The sequence below is a fragment of the Pelophylax lessonae genome, assembly GCF_965119305.1.
Source record: "Pelophylax lessonae genome assembly, chromosome: 8".
NCBI lineage: Eukaryota > Metazoa > Chordata > Amphibia > Anura > Ranidae > Pelophylax > Pelophylax lessonae.
The window spans coordinates 80,943,679-80,963,602 of NC_138775.1; the positions used below are offsets into that span (position 1 = coordinate 80,943,679).

At 44.5% G+C, this 19,924-nt stretch overlaps 1 protein-coding gene across 1 annotated transcript in view; it reads left to right on the top strand.

Moving 5' to 3' along the window:
* The window catches only part of LOC309562437 (haloacid dehalogenase-like hydrolase domain-containing 5), a 53,191-nt gene that overhangs the window by 12,335 nt on the left and 20,932 nt on the right, over positions 1–19,924 (top strand). Inside the window, exons 2-3 of the mRNA XM_082266653.1 lie at positions 13,584–13,781; positions 16,702–16,814. Coding sequence (XP_082122779.1) covers positions 13,584–13,781; positions 16,702–16,814 — 311 coding nt within the window. The remainder of the gene's footprint in view (positions 1–13,583; positions 13,782–16,701; positions 16,815–19,924) is intronic.

Sequence of the window (19,924 nt, forward strand, 5' to 3'; positions counted from 1 at the left end):
AATACCACATAAACGATCATTTACTTAAAACACAAATTGTCTTATGCATGCTATACATTTATGGTGGTGATTTTAGTTTTAAAAAAAAAATGTATATCTTTTTGGGTTTTAAAAAAATCAGCTATATAATGTGGGATTCATAGACCTTTGGGGTCTGGAAGATTGTGAAATCTAAAGCTGCCACCCCCCCCAGTTATCAATCAGGGCAAACCGCTGACTGATACCATTGGCCTACTCCTCTCCTAAGCTGGCTATACGCAGGCAGTTTTGGTTTAGCCCAGGGGTCTCCAAACTTTATCATCTTTCAAACTTTAGAGGGGTCAGACTGTGGCCAGTAGGAGTAGAACACGTTTTTTGGCAGTAACCATGCCCCATTGTTGGCGACAGTGGGAGGAAAAGGGTCCCCATCGTTGGTGATGGTGGGAGGAATAGTGTCCCAAGGGCTGGATAAAACAAGCCAATCACTGCGGTTTGGAGCCTACTGGTTTAGCCAGTGGGCTGGCTGGGCAGGAAGATTCCTCTATCCACACTAAAACATTTTAAGAAATATAAAATGCAGGTGTTGCAAGGGATTTGGGGAAGGTTAGAACTGCCCTGACTGGGCTGGCTCCATCTTGCCTCCCTTTCCATGCCCCAATTAAGTAGCACCCGTGACTAAATTCTTCTGTCTAAAGGAGAACCTGGAACCAAATATTTTTGGATTTGATTTGTAATGTGTGCCCAGTCATATACTAGTGTCACGGACAGATCATACAGAAAGCAAATCTAGCTTTGCTTGAATTGCCTCACTTTGATCTGCACAACATCTCCAAGTAGTAAAACAAAATCTCCTGCGCTCGAGTGATGTCTGATGGAGTGAAAAGAGGTGCACTACAAACTCAGATGTTGAAAGAGCTGTTGAATCGGTCTTGCTGCCCCCTTCAGGATCAAGGGCATACAGAACCAACTGGTAGAAAAGACAAAAAAGAAAAAAGAGGGGCGCACCGACCTAGTGCACTACCATAAAACCATTTATTTAAAATATTAAAAAGTGTACAAAGTACACAGTCTTGTGAGTACTTTGTACACTTTTTAATATTTTAAATAAATGGTTTTATGGTAGTGCACTAGGTCGGTGCGCCCCTCTTTTTTTTTTTTTCTTTTTTGTCTTTTCTGCACAACATCTCATCTGACCTGGGATGTGTCACACCCGGACATCTCTTCTAATTGCACTTTAGAAAAGGGAACAGTTGGTGGTTTTACAATCTCCTTTATGAAAACCAGCCTGTGTACTTATAGGCAGCCACAGGCAAACTTCCAAGTTGAAAGAAATTAGTTTATAATTTTTAAAGGTTTTATTCTGCCTTCACTACTTTTTGAGTTGCTGACATACAATTAGATGTATATTGTTGTATTGTGTCAGGACAACCTCCATATGTTCCATGTTTGTTCCCGGTGGGTGACCCACTAAATGGTAAAGTAAGGATGATGATTATAGTCCTTGTGGATGCTCCTTTGAAAACAAGTCTTTGCCCATACAACCAATTGTGCAGGCAATATGTCTGGGCAATGGCTGGTGTTGGCACTTCAATCATCACCACACCATGGTTGATATGGTGTCAGGATGATTGACGTGCATTATTTCTATTGCATTGCAATATAAAATGGAATGGTTCAACTTGCCATAATGCCACCGGATGCGGCTTGGTACTTGATTGGTGGCGGCACTGGTCCACTGAGCCAGTGCTGTATTTTGGCCTAGGGCGGCACTTTGTAGGGGGGCAGCAAAAAAGCCACCACCTGAGACCCTTTTGGCCACTGGTTGCTAGAGCCGCCTCTCCCACCTCCTTTCTCTCACCTCTCTCACACCCCCCCTCTCTTTCTCTCTTCCCCCTCTCTCTCACTCCCTCTCTCTCCCTCACCCACCCCTTCTCTCTCTCTCTCTCCCACCCTCTCTTACCCCCCCCTCTCGTGAGATCTCAGGGGTTCATGCTGGGACTTGGAGTCCTTCAATTTTGGACGGAGTCACATCCCTTAAAAAGGAAGGAGTCGGGCAAATTTACATAGGAGTCGGAGGGGGGGGGGGGGGCGCCCAATTTTAGTCTTGCCTAGGGCAGAACAAAACCAAAATACACCATTGCACTGAGCACAGAGGCAGACCTCGGTGCAATGGTGGGTTCCTAGTGAGGGCGGAATAGCGGTGATGCAGGGCTGGTGGTAAGAGATGTCCTCTCTGCTCAGACAGTGCAGCTCTTGCGGCCCGGCTGCAAACAGTCAATCTAAAGAAGCTAAAACTAAATACAGGTAGAGGAAGTCTCCTGATAATGATGGCACCAACATAGAGATTTGTGTGGGGAACAACTACCTAAAGAGTAAGGTTGTTTTTTTTTTTTTAAAGGTATTTTAAAAGAGTAAGGTTGTTAATTGTTGCAGATAATAGGACTATAGTGTAAAGTGCATCTATAACGAAAACCATTTTGTCTTCATCTCATTAGGGAGAATTTCCTTTACTTTTTTGATAGAAGCTATGACAGGACGTCAAAGGAAATCATTCCATGGTGATCGGGAAACCCTCTCTTAGCAGTCACCAGTGAAGATTCCAATTCCAGTGACCACTATAGCATTTTTGGTTTCCCATCGCCTTGTGAACCAAAGATTAAGGTTCCTAGCACAGATGGGGTGAATCTCCCCCAGTAGGGGCATATACAGCAACAAAATGGTAGAGATTCTTCCTTCACACCACTCCATCTAAAACATTTCTGGTTTAATCGTATTCCCTCCAGCCTGAAGCAACAGATTGCGTTCCAATTAAGCTTTTTCAAAACCGCATTCCATCAAGACGTAAGCCTTTCGCACGCATCTAAATGTGTAATGTTGCCCACGCATACTGTATGCATCTTTTGTCTGTTTTCATTGTATGATGCCTCATAGAGGTACTCCAGATTGTATGGATGAATTTGCATTGCGTTCAGACCAAAGTAGTGCAGGACCCTTTTTTTGGTCCGCACCAGAATCTGATTTGATTCCTGTATGAATTGTCAGTTTGCACTGCGATATGCAAACTGATCTGGGGGTGTCATTAACTTTGTATTGACACTCCCAGCAGTTTTAACTGCCTGTGTGATGCGGGAACCCACAGTAGACAGACTCACAGGGTTCCCGCATCACACCAGTGTGAACCAGAGTATCTTATCTTTTTTCTTTTTTTTTTTTTTCAGGACTGTACCCATTTTTTGGGTGAGGTTCACCATGCTTTTCTAAAACCTTTTCAGGTTAAACTACCCAGGCGATTTTAGCAGTGTGGTAGCTTTAGGGCCCTTTCACACGGCCGCTCCGCCTGTCCGCAAATCATCCTATTTTTTTGCGGATGATTTACGGACATAATGTAAGTCAATGGCATTGCGAATGTCAGCGGAATACCATCCGATTTTCTTCCTTCCAGTTCTGTTCCGTTTTATGGAACGGAACAGAACCCTATTTTTCCTCCGTTCAAAAAACGGAAAGGAAGGAAAATTGGATGTCAGCGGTGTCATCCTCTCTCTCTCAGAGGGTATATCCTCTCTCTCTCTGCTACAGGATTTTCTGTCTAGTCAGGAGTAAGGACCTAAGTTCCTTGCTGGGATCTTCGGTCCTGGCAAGATTTTTTTTAGATAAATCCTTTTTAGTTAGCTTTTTTTCTCCAGTTGTTCCTGTGAGATCTTCAAGCAATTATGCCGGATCTGGGCGACGGGCTGGATGTTGAGATCCAGTGGTCACCCCAGCCGGCCTACAAGCGCGTGCAGATTCCAGCTCCGCGCTGGGTCGGCCGCGACACATTCAAACAATTATGCTGGAGCTGGGCGACGGGCTGGATGTTGAGATCCAGTGGTCACCCCAGCCGGCTTATGAACGCGTGCAGGCCCTAGCTCCGCGCTGGGTCGGCCGCGACATAGTCCCACTGGTCGGGGACTGACCCTGCGAGTTTAACGTCTCGCTAAGACGCCTACGACCAGTCGGAAACTGAGTCATGGCGTCCGTATTGGTCGACAGCCCCCCCACCTAGGTGGAGAGGGGTTCTGTTAGGAGTGGGTGCCCGCTGGTTCCGGTATGGTGAGTAGAATGTTCCCCCTCCCCCACTGTCGGGTTTTGGGATGGATACGGGCCCCTCTGTGGATGGTCGGACCCTCTTGATTTTAGGGTTCCCCCTCTATCCTATGACATGTTTCACAGATCTCCCTCTTGATAGTGTGATTTGGTGAATAAGAGATACACTCCAGGAGGCTTGGTTTGGGAGCTGACTATCTAATAGTCACTGTAAAGAACTGGCGCTGTAAGAGGCATGACTGGGGTCAAGGATGGAGACAGGGGCTGGCGTTACTAGTAGTCATGTAAAAGGGTGATATAATACAAGCACCTACCCAATGCATAGTGATGCAGCTACAGGGACTACCGCCATCCTCTCGCAGGTCGCACGGCACAAGCCGCTGCTATCCTCTCGCAGGCCGCACTATTCAGGCCGCCGCCATCCTCCAGCAGGCTGCATGAGATCCACAGGCTGCCGCCCTCCTGCCGCAGGCCGCACGGATCCCGCAGGCCGCCGCCATCCTCCCGCAGGACCACACGAGATCCGCAGGCCGCCGCCCTCCTGCCGCAGACCGCCCGGATCCCACAGGCCGCATGATTTAGCCACCATGTTTTCGTCAGGCCGTCCGCAGGTCACGCAGGCCGCCATTTTGGTGTAGCCTGGTGTCTCCTGCATGGGGGCGGCCATGTTTGATATGCTCGAGGAGTAGCAGTGGGAGCGCCGGAAGGCGTGTAAAGGGGCGGAGCCGCCTCCTTTACCCGGGAAAACTATTCACAAGACACAAGACTATTCTCTCTCACTCTCACTCTCACTCTCACTCTCACTCTCACTCTCACTCTCTCTCTCTCTCTCACACTCTCTCTCACTCTCACATACATACATACATACATACATACATACATACATACATACATACATACATACATACATACATACATACATACATTTTACATATATAAAAAAAAAAAAAGAGAAAATGTTTTCTTTTGCAAATTTTTGTTTGCTGGCAAGTGTTCCTGGATTAGTCATGGACCCTGCCACACATGTATCCCCACCTGATCCCCTCGAGGTGGCCGCAGGACCCCCCAGTTCTCCACTTACTATTGATGCATTGTTAGCGGTTTTGGAGTCTTTTGTATCCCAGGTGGAGGTGGCCTGTCAGGGACGGGACGCAAAGAAGCGACCCCCGCCTACCCCTATTTCATCTGACACTTCAGATACAGATTCTGAGCCTGTCGCTGCAGGTCCCTCGTCTGGGGCTTGTGTCTCGGGTACGGTCTCCTCAGACAGTGAGGAGGACGTTTCTGCCTCCGCCATAGCACAAGAAGAAGCGTTGGTGGATGCACTAATTTTGTCTGTCCGGGAAACCTTAAGACTTGAGGTTACACCGGCAGAGGTAGCTGATACTGAAATTCCTTTTGGTACTAATAAACCTACCAAAACGGCGAGGGTGTTTCCCTTGCCCAAATGTTTTGGTAATATAATTAAAGAGGAATGGGGTCGACCAAAACGAACCCCTGGTATTTCCAAACGCATTACTAGGCGTTATCCGTTTGAGGAATCCCTCCTTAAAAAATGGACAGTACCACCATTGGTGGATTCACCGATTTCCAGACTAAATAAAGCTACTGTTATCCCATTGGAGGACGCTCCGTCCTTTAGGGATCCGGTGGATCGTAAGGTGGAAGCCGTGTCCCGCTCCCATCTTTTCCCTGATTGGGTCAGCTTTTAGGCCAGTGATTGCAATTGGTTTGGTTTCACAAACATTGACAGAATGGACCAAGTTGTTACGCCGGGACTTAGAGGGGAGAAGCATCCCCCCGGCAGTATCAGACCTGCTGGAGCAGGGTCCTGGGTCTGATGGTGGCTTCCTTCGAGGCAGTACCATTTGCCCAGTCCCATACCCGAATCCTTCAAAAGGAGATTCTTCTCAAATGGAACCGGAATCCCGATTCCCTGGACAATCGGATACGACTGAGCGAGCGGACCAGGGAGTCTCTGGTCTGGTGGCTTCGGTCTCCGATGCTCAGCCAGGGGAAGTCATTTCTTCCAATATACTGGACGATTGTCACCACGGATGCCAGTCTATCCGGGTGGGGAGGAATTCTCGGCAAATTATCTGCTCAGGGGCTTTGGTCCCTGGAAGAGTCCAGGTTACCTATAAATGTATTGGAACTGAGAGCGATCAGACTTTGTCTGATTCATTGGACCGAGCAGCTCCGGGGCAGCCCGGTGTGGATCCATTCGGACAATGCCACAGCAGTGGCTTACGTCAATCACCAGGGGGGCACCAAGAGTGTCCTGGCGGCCATAGAAGTGGCCAGCATTCTTCGTTGGGCGGAACGGATTGTTCCAGCTCTCTCCGCGGTATTCATTCCGGGGGTGGAGAATTGTCAGGCAGATTATCTCAGCTGTCAAATTCTGGATCAAGGGGAATGGTCTCTTCATCCAGAGGTATTCCACCAACTGTGCCTTTGTTGGGGCACCCCGAATGTGGATCTGTTGGCATCTCGGCTCAACAGGAAAGTGCGGAGGTTTGTGGCTCGCTCCCGCAATCCTCTAGCAGACGCCGCAGACGCACTGGTTGCCCCGTGGGGGCAGTATCGGCTATTGTATGGCTTCCCTCCTCTCAAGTTGCTGCCGAAACTTCTTCGCAGGATAGAGGTGGAGGGAATCCCAGTTATCCTGGTAACTCCAGACTGGCCTCGTCGGGCTTGGTACGCCGACCTGGTCAGGCTGGTCGCAGACGTTCCTTGGCGACTTCCTCTCAGGGAGGATCTGCTGTCGCAGGGACTGATCTTCCATCCTGCTTTATGATCGCTGGCTTTAACGGCCTGGCTATTGAGACCCAGGTGCTGAAGGACAAGGGGTTGTCAACTTCAGTTATTCCTACTCTAATTAAAGCAAGGAAAGCTACTTCCAGAAAAGTCTATCATCGCACATGGAAGTCTTGTATCGCGTGGTGTGAATCCCTTGGGTTCCCTCCAGGTTGTTACTTGGTGGCCCGAATATTGGCCTTTCTGCAAAAGGGGGTTGAGCAGAAACTGTCCTTGAGCACCATCAAGGGTCAGGTTTCAGCGTTAGCAATCTTCTTTCAGAAGCCTCTGGCTACTCATTCCTTGATGCGGAGTTTCATCCAGGGATTGCGGCACCTGGCTCCGCCGGTGCGCGCACCCTTACCGCCCTGGGATCTTAATTTGGTGCTGTCGGTTCTTCAGAAACCTCCCTTTGAAAATATCAGGGAGATCCCCTTGCCTACTTTATCCCAGAAAGTGGCCTTCTTGGTGGCTATCACTTCTGCACGCAGGGTGTCAGAACTGGCCGCATTATCCTGTCGTTCCCCATATCTGGTGGTTCATAGGGATAAGGTTTTTCTTCGTCCGAATCCATCCTTCCTTCCTAAGGTGGTTTTTAGAGTTTCATTTGAATGAGGACATTGTATTGCCTTCCCTGTGTCCTAAGCCCAGTCATCCTCGGGAATTTGCGTTGCATTCCTTGGATGTGGTTCGGGCAATCAGGGTATACTTGAATACTACGGATTCATTTCGTAAGACGGATTCACTTTTTGTGATCACGGATGGCCCTAAGAAGAGGTTGCCTGCATCTGCCGCGACTATCTCCAAATGGATCAGCCAGACGGTGGTACAGGCTTATTCTATTAAGGGTCGGGAGCCCTTCCGTTCCCTGTTAAGGCGCACTTCATTCGTGCGCTTAGTGCTTCATGGGCCTTTCGCCATCAGGCGTCAGTGCTTCAGGTTTGCAAGGCGGCTACATGGTCGTCGGTGCATACCTTTGCAAAATTTTATAAAGTTGATGTGATGGCATCGGCGGATGCCTCTTTTGGCCGCAAGGTTCTGCAGGCCGCTATTTGAGGAGACCGGTGGTCTACCTCGAGGGTTTTTTTCTGTTGGGTTTTCAGTTGAGTCTCATCCTTTTGTCGGATGAGCCTTTAAGACTTCTAGTTGGCACCGGTTGGGCCTTCTGGATTGGATTTTGATTTCCGTTATCCCACCCCTCATTTGTGGCACTGCTTTGGGATGTCCCAATTTGATATTAATCAAAGAGGACTGCGTCTGTCAATGAGCGACAGAGAAAAATGGATTTTTGTAAGAACTTACCGTAAAATCCTTTTCTCTTAAGCTCATTGACAGACGCAGTACCCGCCCCTCTATTTTTGAGTTGGGTTGGGTTAAATTCTCTGACACTGCTTTGTGACATAACTGACATCCTGTAGCAGAGAGAGAGAGAGGATATACCCTCTGGGACTGCCCCTAAGGTGTGGCCAGAACGTTTTCTTCTGCCTAGTGTCCTACTCCTGTAGAGGGCAGTATAACCCAATTTGATATTAATCAAAGAGGACTGCGTCTGTCGATGAGCTTAAGAGAAAAGGATTTTACGGTAAGTTCTTACAAAAATCCATTTTTTTGGTTAAAATATAAAAGATGAGGTTGCATCAGGTAAATGGATGCAAAACATACCATGTCCTAAAATTAAGTGTGCCCGTTTTGCTTGCCTTAACTTTGGTGCCCAAAAATCACCACAGGTTATGCTTTAACCTCCCTGGAGGTATGATTCTTTTGGATTTTAGGTGCTGAAAGCGGTACCATTACTTTGCATGTAATTCTTGTGAATGAGCAGCCCAAATCAACTGTATACATTTAATAATAATAAATATATATATATATATATATATATATATATATATATATATATATATATATAATTAATGTATACAGTTGGTTTGGGCTGCCCATTCACAAGAATTACGTGTATGTGTGTGTGTATATGTATGTATGTGTGTGTATATATATATAATATATATAGTGTGTGTGTGTACAGTAAAACTGCAGGAAAGGGCACTGGGTGGGGGGCAATGTAATGTGAATTTTTTTTTATTTTGAATGGTATCAGTGTGTTTTTTACATTTGAATTTGCCGCCGGTTCCACCCCCCTGCGAACGTCACGTCGCCGGAGACGGAAGCCGGGGCTCGCAGACGATCGGGAGGAAGATCCGCCGCCGCATACCGCACGCATACTTCGCTGGATCCCGGAGAAAAGGTAAGTAAAACCTCTACCAGGATCCAGCGATCTTCCTAGCGCTACCCCGAGTGTGGCTCCGGGTTACTGCTTTTGGCTCTAAAATCTAACCCCGAGTCACGCTCGGGAATACCGCTAGGAAGGTTAAAAGCCTTTACAGCTCATCAATTTAGAGTTGACTAGGAGCTCTTGTGCTAGAATTATTGTTCTCCCTCTGACGTTCGTGATGATGTCACACGTGGTGTTTTACATAGGCGTAGTACCTCCAAGGAGCTAAACTTGGTATAAATAAGTGAAATTCATTAAAGCCATGTTTTATCCCAGAAGGCATAAAATTCCTTAAAAGCTTTTTAAAAAGCTAGTCATGATGATTTTCTCTTTTGCGGTTTTATAATACTGAAATATAATCTGCTTTCTTTTCCCTTGTTTGCTTCCCATAATTAACTATTTCCATTTTGATTACAAACCTTACTTTAGACCCAGTGATGTCGTCTCTGTGCTTCTTTATGCAGTGGAGGCTAATCATTGGTGAGAAGGGTGGGCCAGCAAGGTGATAGCTTCCTGAAAACTTAACAACACTCTGCTTCAATGCTCTCTGCCAAGAGGCAAGCAAATATACAAATGTCTTGATGTGGTTGCAGGAAAGAAAATCACTCAATTTCTCCAACACAATCAGTGTTGATGGGAACATCCCTCCTGTGGAGCCATTGTGTCATTCTGGGCTGGGGGTGCAGGCAGCTGTCCCTGCTGAGAGAACACCCAGTGTTAATTGCTAGCAGGTATAGCCGCTGGCAATAATTGCATGTAAATATCCTACATGGTGGTTGTGCCCAAGTTGGTTACTGGATCGACTTGGGTACATTCAGCTTGCCCATAGAGAGTTTGAATCTCGGCCAGTTCTTGCTGAACCAGGCGAGATTCAAACCATCAATGGCCTGCTTTAATATAGAGAAGTGTGTGTTCTAGGTAAAGTCTGCATGCAGACTGCCTAAATGTAATGCTAAGCCTTCATGATTGAAGGTCTGCATGGAAGGACCAGGCCTAAGACGAGTCAGACTGAGGTGGAAAGGTTTAGATCAGCCAATTGTCACTAGGATTCCTCCAGAGGTTGCTAGGTGTTCTTGAGCTGTGGCTGGTAGACTTCCCATCTGATGATATGTTCATTTTTCCTTTTTGGAATAGGCCACTTGGCAGAGCCAGCGGAAAGACACCATTAATCCTTTTCGGCTTTCTAAAAGGGCGGCACTTTGGCCTTTTTTTCACTGACCCCTGACAAATTGCTTTCGGCAGGGGTCCTTAAGAATTGAAAATTTAAACATCTTGCATCTAGAATTAGAAAAGGATGTACAATAATTTTATATGTTGAGGTATAAGTTTACAATAGATAATAGAATATATAGAAACTATCCCAAAATGGGGTGAGAGAGGAGGAAAGGAGGGGGGACACACTTGCACAACCAGCAACTGTGTTGGGAGAAATACACCTCTTCTCATGCTGCGGGGAGGTAAAGGGTTCATTAGGTTGTCATATTATGCAATATGGATGAAGATAAATTTACTGGAAAGCTACATGTTCAGAGCCCATACACGTTTAGGCGTTGTCATGATACACAATTGTGAATGGGCCCAAGGAGTTACCTCATTCTCGTTTTTTTATTTTTTCCTGCTTAGAGGACTGCCAGTTCTTGCCAAAACGTATCATTAGTTGTGTCCTTTTTGGAAGGCATTGTATTTCGCAGAATATGTAGCTTGGCCTTTGTCTTGTCATGTCTCCATTGGGTGTATTGAACTTGTTCACTTTACATAATAGTTTTGCACTCTCTTAACCTGAAGGAGTCCTATATCTTTTTGAAGCGCACACTACTGTAGTGGGGTACTCAGATTAAAGCTGGCCATAGCCCCTCAAATTTCAGTTGATTCCTTCTAAATTGATTGAAATTTGAGTCATGAGAGGCTCTGTTTGCATCACCCAGCTTGACAAAAATTGAAGCTGGGTGGAAAATTGTAATTTTGAGCAGTGACTGCATTCAATCAGATACAGTCACTGTCTGGGTATTCGGGCAGCTGTGGCTCTCCGAATGATAGCTGGCTGTAGAGATGCCTCCCTTCCGTGAGGTTCAGCGTGGGTGGGAACTAATTAGGAGAAATCTCCAGGATGTATGACTAGCCTAGCAGTATGTACAATGTCCACAGTATCTCAAGAAGACAGTGGGGTTGTCTAAGGGTCCATTCACACTAGCGCGACTTGTCAGGCGACTTGGTCGCCTGACAAGTCACGGTCGGTCGCCTGCCATTGATTAGCACAGGACCCGTTCTAATAGGAGCGACACAAGTCGCTCCGACTTAGAAAAAGGGTCCTGTACTACTTTGGGGCGACCTGGACGCAACTTGCATTGACTTCAATTATATGAAGTCCGTGCATGTCGCGCCGAGGTCGCGGTGCAGGCTGTGATGTGAACATCCAGTTGCACCAAACGATTTATACATAAACTATTCCAAACTTATCCGTGCTAAGAATGAACAGTTCATGAATTTCATTAATTGGTTCAGTCTCCAACTCTCCAACCTTGCTGGTCCTTATGGTGGTAGTGAGATGCAATATTTTATATTTTCATAGCCAGTGAATTGTGCAGCCACATGCAGTGTGCCCAGTGTCGCCACTCGTCCTGTCCCAGACCACCAATTATGTTTGTGACCGGTTATATAGAGGTCTGCAGGAGACCAAAAAACTGGTCCTTTCCGGTCCACCAATCTCCTTTATAGAATCATTAACAAAAAATCGTAATGCCCGAAAAACACTTTCGATTTGTGGATGATAAATGACCCTTTTTATGGATATCTTTAAGAAATGGCTGTCTTCTTGCCACTCTTCCATAAAGGCCAGATTTGTGCAGTATACGACTGATTGTTGTCCTATGGACAGAGTCTCCCACCTCAGCTGTAGATCTCTGCAGTTCAACCAGAGTGATCATGGGTCTCTTGGCTGCATCTCTGATCAGTCTTCTTGTATGAGCTGAAAGTTTAGAGGGACAGCCAGGTCTTCGTAGATTTGCAGTGGTCTGATATTCCTTCCATTTCAATATTATCGCTTGCACAGTGCTCCTTGGGATGTTTAAAGCTTGGGAAATCTTTTTGTATCCAAATCCGGCTTTAAACTTCTCCACAACAGTATCTTGGACCTGCCTGGTGTGTTCCTTGTTCTTCATGATGCTCTCTTCGCTTTAAACGGACCTCTGAGACTATCACAGTGCAGGTGCATTTATACGGAGACTTGATTACACACAGGTGGATTCTATTTATCATCGTTAGTCATTTAGGTCAACATTGGATCATTCAGAGATCCTCACTGCCCAATTTTTCAGTTTTTTATTTGTTAACAAAGTTTGAAATATCCAATAAATTTCGTTCCACTTCATGATTGTGGCCCACTTGTTGTTGATTCTTCAAAAAAAATTAGTTTTATATCTTTGTTTGAAGCCTGAAATGTGGCAAAAGGTCGAAAAGTTCAAGGGGGCCGAATACTTTCGCAATGCACTGTACATGTTAGGGAGAACATTGAACTATCATATATTGACTTTTCCCATTGTCCATTAGTAATTTCTGTTGAAGGGGAAACTTGAAGGTTACTTGCTATAGTCCTCTTGACTCTGCAGCCTTCTTGTTTCCTGAAACTTTGATTGCATTGGACAGAGGTAGTCAAATGTTCATGAAAATGTCAGTCTTGAAACGAAATATTCATAGCTGGAGATGAAAAAAATGCAAATGGTTCATTGAAATCTGGTACTTTGTAGGATAGGAGACCAAATGCAGACTGATCTGCTTTCTGAGATCTTTAAAACTGAGCCTCGGTGTGGCCATATCGCATGAAGATGATGGCTGGCTCTTAAGCTCAGTTTGACATTGTATTCTGACAGCCGATGTCCCTTCGACCACCGCAAATCTGTAGGCCGTCTCCCGTCGGGAGTATATTGAGTCTTCAAAATTTATACAGCAGTGTTCAAGGACTGATTCTTTGTGTAGCTAACTAGCTATCTGAATGGAAACATGGATATTCTGGAGAATACAAGCAATGAGAAGCATTGCCCTTCTTTTTTTTTTTTTTTTTTTTAAAGCTCTTCAATCTTTTCTTGTACTGGATAAAATCTGCTTGCAATGCTGATTTGATCTTGCGGATTTGGCTTTGAGGAAGGGTTTTTATAGAGTGAAGGAGGGGGGGGGGGGATGTTTTGCCTTGAGAGCTGCTGCTGAATATCAATGTCTAGCTTGTAACTTAGGTTTACAAAATCATTTGTGATGCCAATAGACCCTCTAAGACAGAATAGTATATGGTTTTGGCAGTAAATTTGCAATTCTCATACTTTTGGCTCTGTATTTCAAAGAGGATAATGTATTCTTTTATGTGGGTTCTACACTTTTGTGGTTCGTGTGCATAAATATTTGGTTAGTAATGTCCATTCAGATTAATCCATAATACTTTATTTATTTTGGTTTTTCTTTCTTCCAGCCTACCTTCGGACTTTTGTTTGACATTGATGGAGTGCTTGTCAGAGGGAAAACCCCGATTCCTGCCGCAAGAAAAGCCTTCCAGAAACTGGTGAATACCCATGGCCAGTTCTTGGTGCCAGTCGTCTTTGTCACAAATGCTGGAAACTGCCTTCGTCAGACCAAAGCTGACCAGCTATCCAATATACTTGGAGTACCAGTAAGTATATTTACACCCCCCCCCCCCCACCCACAAACTTGGTCTAAAGTTTTGTAAGCTTCCAGCAACTTTTTTCTCTCTATGAGACCGATTGTGGTGCTTTATTCTAGTTCTGCATTCTATTGGCACAAGGCAGTAGTAATCTACTGTATACTTTCCCACTAGACTCTTGTCAAACACAAGGCACACGGCCAGATTTCGGGCCCACTGGGCTATTTCATGTGGCCCTCACACCCAGGGATTTTTTTTTTTTTCAGCTAGAATGTGGTGGAACTCTGTTCTGCCACCTGTCTCTCACCCTCCACCCACCACTTATTGCCCCTTTTATGATCTTCGCACTGTTGGCCACACCCACCGTTCGATGTGGGGGTGATGGTTAAGTTGCTGTACTTAATCTTAGGGGAAAAAAGCCCTGGATACATTTTTAGTCTTAGAGATGCAACTGGCCCTTTGAGGGCAACCCTAATGTTAATGCGGGCTGCGATTTAAATGTTTTTGACACCCCTGTCCTAGAACTTTCACCAAACTGGAGTAAACCATGCAATATGTTGTCATTGTAAAAACCCACCTTGTTTTTTCTGGTTATTCTATGTGTGGAATTGTTCACACACAGAAGGGTCATTTGTTTTCCATGTGTGTAAACATTCTATAGGAACAAAGTTCAGTTTATGGTGCAGTAAAATGTCTTTTTCTTATCTATGCAAGTTATGCAGGAAGGGCAGGTTTAAGGGCTGATTCACACTGGTGTGATGACAGACAACGCATGTGATTCGCACCGCATTGCTGTGCAGATCACATGCAATGTCTGTGTAATGCGAATTCCGCCATACAAACTGTGGCTGAATTTTCATCCCATTCGGACCAAACTCGTGCAGGACCCCCTTTTTTTTTTTTTTTTGTCTGTCTCAGATGGAATTCAGCAATTGCACCCCCCAGGTACTCCTCTATATTCATGTCTTACAGTGGTCATATAAATGGTGGAGCTGTCTGCAAAGGGAACTCTTTTCTGTAATATTCAGACACAATATAATTCCAAAATACCCTTAGGCAAAGAATTTCTGCTGCTGTGCTGAGTGCCATTCATTTTAAATGGCACCCCAATAAACTAAAGAAACTAACTTGTTCTGTAGAACTTTCAGAATTTAAACAATGCATTTTTAATGTTTCTCTGTGGTCAGAAATGTCCATAGGTTTGTAAGCCTGTATGTGATCAGGAGGGCGCTCTTGTTGCTCTGAGACCTAAATCTGTATACAGTGCTTTGCAAAGGTATTCAACCCCCCCTTGACCATTTACCGGTTTTGTTACATTACAGCCTTAAGTTCAATGTTTTGTTAATCTGAATTTTTATGTGATGGATCAGAACACAATAGTCTAAGATGAAGTGAAATGAGAAAAATATATACATAAAACTATTTTTTAGAAATAGAAAAAAGGAAATTGGCATGTGCGTATGTGTTCACCCCCTTTGTTATGAAGCCCATAAAAAGCTCTGGTGCGACCAATTACCTTCAGAAGTCACATAATTAGTGAAATGATGTCCACCTGTGTGCAATCTAAGTGTCACATGATCGGTCATTACATATACACACCTTTTTTGAAAGGCCCCAGAGGCTGCAACACCTAAGCAAAAGGCACCACTAACCAAGCACTGTCATGAAGACCAAGGAACTCTCCAAGCAAGTAAGGGACAATGTTGTTAAGTACAAGTCAGGGTTAGTATAAAAAAAAAAAAATCCAAATCTTTGATGATCCCCAGGAGCACCATCAAATCTATCATAACCAAATAGAACATGGCACAACAGCAAACCTGCCAAGAGACGGCCGCCCACCAAAACTCAGACCAGGCAAGGAGGGCAATAATCATAGAGGCAGCACAGAGACCTAAGGTAACCCTGGAGAAGCTGCAGAATTCCACAGCAGAGACTCGAGTATCTGTACATAGGACGACAATAAGACGTATGCTCCATAGAATGGGGTTTATGGCAGAGTGACCAGAAGAAAGCCATTACTTTCAGCAAAAAAACAAAATGGCACGTTTTTTGAGTTTGTGAAAAGGCATGTGGGAGACTCTCAAAATGTATGGAGGAAGGTGTTCTGGTCTGATGAGATTAAAATTAAAATTTAAACTTTTTGGCCATCAAAGAAAACGCTATGTCTGTCACGAACCTAACACATCACATCACCCAAAGAACACCATCCCCACAGTGAAACATGGTGGTTGCATGATGCTGGTGAGGATGTTTTTCAGTAGCTGGGAAACTGGTCAGAGTTGAGGGAAAGTAAATGGTGGAAAATACAGAGATCTATTCTTGAGCAAAACCTGTACCACTCTGTGTGTGATTTGAGGCTAGGACGGAGGTTCACCTTCCAGCAGGACAATGACCCCAAACGCACTGCTAAAGCAACACTTGCGTGGTTTAAGGGGAAACATGTAAATGTGTTGGATGGCCTAGTCAAAGCCCAGACCTCAATCCAATAGAAAATCTGTGGTCAGATTTAATTGCTGTTCACAAACGCAAACCATCCAACTTGAAGGAGCTGGAGCAGTTTTGCAAGGAGGAATGGGAAAAAATCCCAGTGGTAAGATGTGGCAAGTTCATAGAGACGTATCCAAAGCGACTTGGAGTTGTGATTGCCTCAAAAGGTGGCTCTACAAAGTATTGACTTTAGGAGGGTGAATAGTTATGCACATTGACTTTTTCTGTTATTTTTTGTCCTATTTGTTTGCATCACAATAAAAAAATAGACATCTTCAAAGTTGTGGGCGTGTTCTGTAAATTAAATGATGCAAATCCTCAAACAATCCAGGTTGTGAGGCAACAAAACATGAAAAATGCTAAGGGGGTGAATACTTTGGCAAGGCACTGTATTTATCCCGATATGCTATTAACGTGTTTTTTTTTCCTTCTATTTCACCAGATCTCACAGGACCAAGTGATGATGTCACACAGTCCACTGCGTATCTTCAGACAGTATCACAATAAGTGCGTCTTGGTATCTGGACAAGGCCCAGTTCTAGATATAGCAAAATAGTATCCTTTCTATGACCTTGCTCGCTACCATGTCTGATGATATTTCTCAGTTTTATCTTTTGTAAAAATGAGAGGCTCAAGTAGACTTTTTTTTTTTTTTTTTCTTGTGACGGCAAGAGATGTCTGCCTGGAAGCCTTCCACAGTCTGCCATTCAACTTGTTTGAAAGAAAATGAGAACAGCAGAGCAGCAAATGTGTGCTCATTTTTTTTTTTAGCTTGGGGTGTATTTGATCCTTGAAGGTCTCTAGCACACAGGAATAAAAAATGTGGCTCTTTATACTGATCTGAAATGAGCTGCATTGATGTCTACGGAACCATGCACACAGCCAGGAGCGAACTGACCATTTGGGCACTGCCCGGGGGCCTCATGCAGTGTTGTCAACTGTCTCTAAATACTGAAGCTGTCTTCCCACTGTAGCTTTAAGAGTCTCTCGCGTCCTGACCCCTGCTTTTCACCTGTGTGCGAACACTGTTGCGTACAGAGCAGACACTGCCAGAATGGAACTGGCTGCTGTCTGGACCAGGAGTCTAGACCCCCCCCCCCCCCCCCCCCGTCATGATCGTTCATCTTTAGTCTGCTGCCCTTTACTGATGATAGGACAGCTGTAACAGTCACCACATTCCCAGGATGAGGCACAGGAACAAGTCTTTTTCAGGTGGGGAGGGAAGGGGGTACCTTTTTTACATGAAGACAAGCAGCCTGTAAGCCTTAAAGTATATCAATCACATGGTGAGTGCACACCCCACCACCACCACATCTGTTGCACTTTCCTATCCAGTCTGTGCCTATCGCACTGGAGGCTGCACGCTTGTGTGCTATTTTCATTTCTTCCTGGGATCCTTATGTAGGAATCTGGAGACTTTTTTTCACTTTTTGGGAAGCAGTATACTCCTTTCTGATTGCTGATTATAATGCTATCCCCTTTGTTTTAGTGTTTTGCCAATGAGCCAAGTGATGCTAAAAGTTTTTATTTTTTTCTTTTAATTAAAAACATATATTTACCTGCTGACCGTCTCCTGTAGCATGTCTGCAGTCTGACCGTCTCCTGCGGTAGGTCAGCACCTAAATAAATAATATGCACATCCTTTTGCTGTCAGGGGCTGCAGTTGAGCCCCCCAAAATCTCATAAATTAACCATCACAGCAATGTACACACCCAAGCAGCTGCTCTGTTCATTTAGAGGTAGTTGGCCAAGAGGCAGTTCTTTTTAGCCACTCTTGGACCCCTTTTACATTGGCTGTCCCATCAGGTCAGCCTGCCAGTTTTTCAGGCGGGCCTGATCGGACATTGCATTCTCCCCTATGGAGCGGCGGATGTCCGCTGTGACATGTCCATTGATATCCGCCGCTATCTGATCCTGTCCGCAGGGGGGGAGGGGGGCCATGATCTCCCATTGCCTGGGGGCCCCATGAGTTGTCAGTCTGCCCCTGCACACAGCTGAGTAAAGATCAGTAATACAATGAGTATAGAGCCGTAAAACAAAAATAGAAAATTTTACAACTGAGTGCATTAATTTATGTGCATGCTTACACATCTATAAACATGTTTACGCATGAACTACAAGTCCCAGCCCAGATCCCAAATGTGTATATTACAACACTGGCAATAAAGCTGAATTTTACTTCTCTATACTCTTCTGCACCTTTATACGCCTATACTCAACATTATTCAGATTTTTAGTGTTTGTCGGTTTTTATTTTTTTTTTTTTTTCGTTACTCTGGGACCTCCTGTCAACAAGTTCCTGAGTAAACCTTCCCTATATTATGACGCCCGTGTGCCCAGGTACCTTGTAAAATTTGACCAGTGGTGAATTATGTAGTTGTATAGCCAGTCCATAAACCTTCCATATTGGGTATTCTGTATGTTTTGCACTCAGTAACGGTCTGTGATTATTACATCATTCCTTGTTATTTCATCTTTTACCATTCGTTTCTTTGTTCGAGTAGTACACGGAGTTTGTAAATACAGATATCTTATGTTCTCAGTCACACATTACTGAGGGTTCAAGAGGCAAGTTCAAGATTTTATAACTTGGTAAATAATTAAACAAATAAATGACAAGTGAATCCTGTTAACGCAGAATAGGCGGGTACATGCCCAAGGCAGTAAATGTGTTTTCGTAATCTAAAAGGAAATGCCAGGTCTAATAAGTATTTCCATTAGATTGTCCCTTTTATTGCAAAAATAGCAGCACTGTAACTGGTTCATTTGTGTGGGGTGTAGTGTGTTTTTTTTTTTTTTTTTTGTCACAAATGAAATGAGATGTGCACATCACTGTACAGCATTGTCCTTCTGCCTTAACCCCTTCCCACCGAGGTAATGCAAATATGCGGCCTCGGCTTCTAGGGGGCTGTACTTGGGTGATTGGAAACGAGAAATGGACAGAGTGCGCACCAGCCTAGTGCATTATCCTTGGTAAAAAGATTTTATTTTATTTAAGAAAGGTACTCCCAAATGCTTGATACAGGCATATCGCATTTAAGTGGCTATAGTGCCCACAGCATCACACCATGGATGAAGAAGTCCACTGAAATTGGGTGACGCATTTCGAGGTCCTAAAAAGGTGTAATGTATATCAGCGCAACTAAATAAAGTATTGAAGTATCAAAAAATATTGTGGCTGCAATATCAAAGTGGTGAATAACTACACATAAAATCAATAAATATATAAAGCGATATCGCGCTACAATAAAGTGCTAATAACAAAAAATTGCTGTTCTATTCGAACAGCAAAAAATGCTGTGCAGTGAAAATAACAAAAGTTGCTGTGCAAAGGTGCAATAATTAAAAGGGTTGAGGAAATTACTGAATATATCAACAAATCAATCAACCTAAAACTTGTGTGTCCATATGACTCCTTAGCATGAACACTAAAATAACATGTCAAAATTATTATTATTATTATACAGGATTTATATAGCGCCAACAGTTTGCGCAGCGCTTTACAATGGGAGGGAAGACAATACAGTTACAATACAATTCAAAACAGGAGGAACTAGAGGGCCCTGCTCGTTAGAGCTTAAAATCGGCTTAATCGCATCAATTGAAAAGATAAATCAAAAGTGCAAGGTGCTAGTCCATTAAAGTGATTTCATGTGTATAAACAG